Source organism: Pygocentrus nattereri, chromosome 2, assembly GCF_015220715.1.
Source record: "Pygocentrus nattereri isolate fPygNat1 chromosome 2, fPygNat1.pri, whole genome shotgun sequence".
Classification (NCBI taxonomy): domain Eukaryota; kingdom Metazoa; phylum Chordata; class Actinopteri; order Characiformes; family Serrasalmidae; genus Pygocentrus; species Pygocentrus nattereri.
Genome location: NC_051212.1, coordinates 56,087,217 through 56,089,716, shown reverse-complemented (window position 1 = coordinate 56,089,716; position 2,500 = coordinate 56,087,217). Strand labels below are relative to the sequence as shown.

Genomic DNA, 2,500 nt, shown 5'->3' with positions numbered 1-2,500 from the left:
GACGTCCCTCTAAAAGCTCCTCACAGTGGTGGTGATGGGAACCAGACGTCCCTCTAAAAGCTCCTACAGAAAGTTCCTACATGAACTGGTTCTGAATTCACTGCCTGATGACTGAGACGCTGTTTTATGAGAGTTTAGAGAACTTCAACTCCATTCATGGTGGAGGGAGACATGCAGGGCGCTGTGCGGCAAAATAGTCCCCAAAGAAAACTCATTATTCCAGATTTTCCACTGTTTTCCATCATCAACATTCCATATAAGCTCAGAAGACTCGTGTAGGTTCTCTGGTGGTTCTGGATGGTAAATAAAGTGTCTATATCTGTGTTGTAGTCATGGCGACGCCTGGTTCCCATCACCACCACTGTAAAGACGTCTGAACCATTTCACACCAAACCCTCTGGATCTCTGATTACACCTCACACTGAGTTATGGGGAATTCTGAAAAATCAGTGGAATTCTCCTTTAATGTACCTACACTCCTATATTTCCTAATCTCCCTGTTGTAATTCCCCTGCTGTGATGGTGTGGCCTCTCTTATGATACATATACTGAAAAGAGTCACACATATATATCGTACCGTAGTCTTCCCCTCTGAGGATTTCAGGGGCAATGTAGTTGGGAGTGCCGCAGAAGGTGCTGGTGGTGTCTCCCGGCCTCAGCCCCTCCTACAACACACAGAGTGAGAAAGACAGATTGAAAACACACACACACACACACACACACACACACACACACACTAAATACGAGTCCTATGGTATAAAGGCGTATCTGTTAGCAGTAAAGCCCGAGTTCTGAACAGTTTCTAATTCAGTCCACTGGGAGGCGCTGTGTGGTTCTCTCTCAGACAGGGAGAGGGTTGCTGAACGTTAACTGTAAAGACCCACTAGAGGCAGAAGTTGAGATTAGCTTGTTTTTTTACATTTATCATTTCATGTCCTTTATAGTAAACAAATTAGTATTTATTACGTCAAAAGAGGCCTTTTGTTTTCTTCATGATATAAAAAGTTATTCAGGCGTAAAATAAAATAATAAATAAATACGAATAAACAGAAATGCTGTGATGCAATTTTTGGGGATATTGTCCTGCTCTAATTTAAACACTCTCTCTCTCGGTCTCGCACACCGACCTTGCACATGCCGTAGTCTGTGAGTTTGATGTGTCCCTCAGAGTCCAGCAGGACGTTGTCCAGTTTCAGGTCTCTGTAGATGATGCCTCGCTCGTGGAGGTAGTTCAGAGCCAAACTGATCTCAGCCGAGTAAAACCTGAGAACAAAAACAATCAGCATCACACAGACGTCCACCTGCAGCACATCAGCGCCGGGGACGACCCCTCCCACCCTCACCCTCCACCGTCTGGCTGAAGGTAACAGAGCATCCGTTCCATCACCAACACCAGACTCCACACACTGATGCCCCACAACACCCACCTGGACCTAACTAGAGCCCGCCCAACATCCAACTGGACTAATGTAAACCCTCTCCAACATCCAGCTAGCCTGATCCTGATCCTCTCTAATACCCACCTGGTCTACTCTAGACCCTCCCCAGCATTCCCCTGGACTAATCTGGAACCTCTCCAAAATCCACCTGGACTGATCTAGACCCTGTCCAATGTCCACCAGGATTATTCCAGACCTTTTCCAACACCCACCTGGACTTATCTAGACCCTCTCCGACGTCCACCTCGACTGATCTAGACCCTCTCCAGCATCCACCTGGACTAATCTGGAACCTCTCCAAAATCCACCTGGACTGATCTAGACCCTGTCCAATGTCCACCAGGATTATTCCAGACCTTTTCCAACACCCACCTGGACTTATCTAGACCCTCTCCGACGTCCACCTCGACTGATCTAGACCCTCTCCAGCATCCACCTGGACTAATCTGGAACCTCTCCAAAATCCACCTGGACTGATCTAGACCCTGTCCAATGTCCACCAGGATTATTCCAGACCTTTTCCAACACCCACCTGGACTTATCTAGACCCTCTCCGACGTCCACCTCGACTGATCTAGACCCTCTCCAGCATCCACCTGGACTAATCTGGAACCTCTCCAAAATCCACCTGGACTGATCTAGACCCTGTCCAATGTCCACCAGGATTATTCCAGACCTTTTCCAACACCCACCTGGACTTATCTAGACCCTCTCCGACGTCCACCTCGACTGATCTAGACCCTCTCCAGCATCCACCTGGACTAATCTGGAACCTCTCCAAAATCCACCTGGACTGATCTAGACCCTGTCCCATGTCCAGACCTTTTCCAACACCCACTTGGACTGATCTACAGTCCTGTAATGTGCTGCTGGTTTGTGTTTGGGGCCTGAAGTTCCACACTTTCTATACAAGTTATGTTGAGGAATGGCAATAAAGACCACTCGACTCGAACTTAACCTGCAGATGATCTTCAGCTCAAACCTAGCACCCCTGATCCAGATCGTCAGGTTCCTCTGAAGCTCTGATCAGCTGCAGGTTTTATGTTGTGATCTATTTGGAT

The 2,500-nt window shown here is 47.6% G+C and overlaps 1 protein-coding gene and 1 long non-coding RNA gene across 2 annotated transcripts in view; one reads left to right on the top strand and one right to left on the bottom strand.

Annotated features, from left to right (window-relative positions):
• Positions 1 to 2,500, bottom strand: part of prkci (protein kinase C, iota) — a 33,508-nt gene that overhangs the window by 11,119 nt on the left and 19,889 nt on the right. Inside the window, exons 12-13 of the mRNA XM_037545144.1 lie at positions 1,128 to 1,263; positions 578 to 665 (exon numbers count right to left, since the gene is read on the bottom strand). Of these exons, the coding sequence (XP_037401041.1) occupies positions 578 to 665; positions 1,128 to 1,263 (224 nt within the window). The remainder of the gene's footprint in view (positions 1 to 577; positions 666 to 1,127; positions 1,264 to 2,500) is intronic.
• Positions 1 to 2,500, top strand: part of LOC119265227 — a 12,499-nt gene that overhangs the window by 6,876 nt on the left and 3,123 nt on the right. The window lies entirely within an intron of this gene.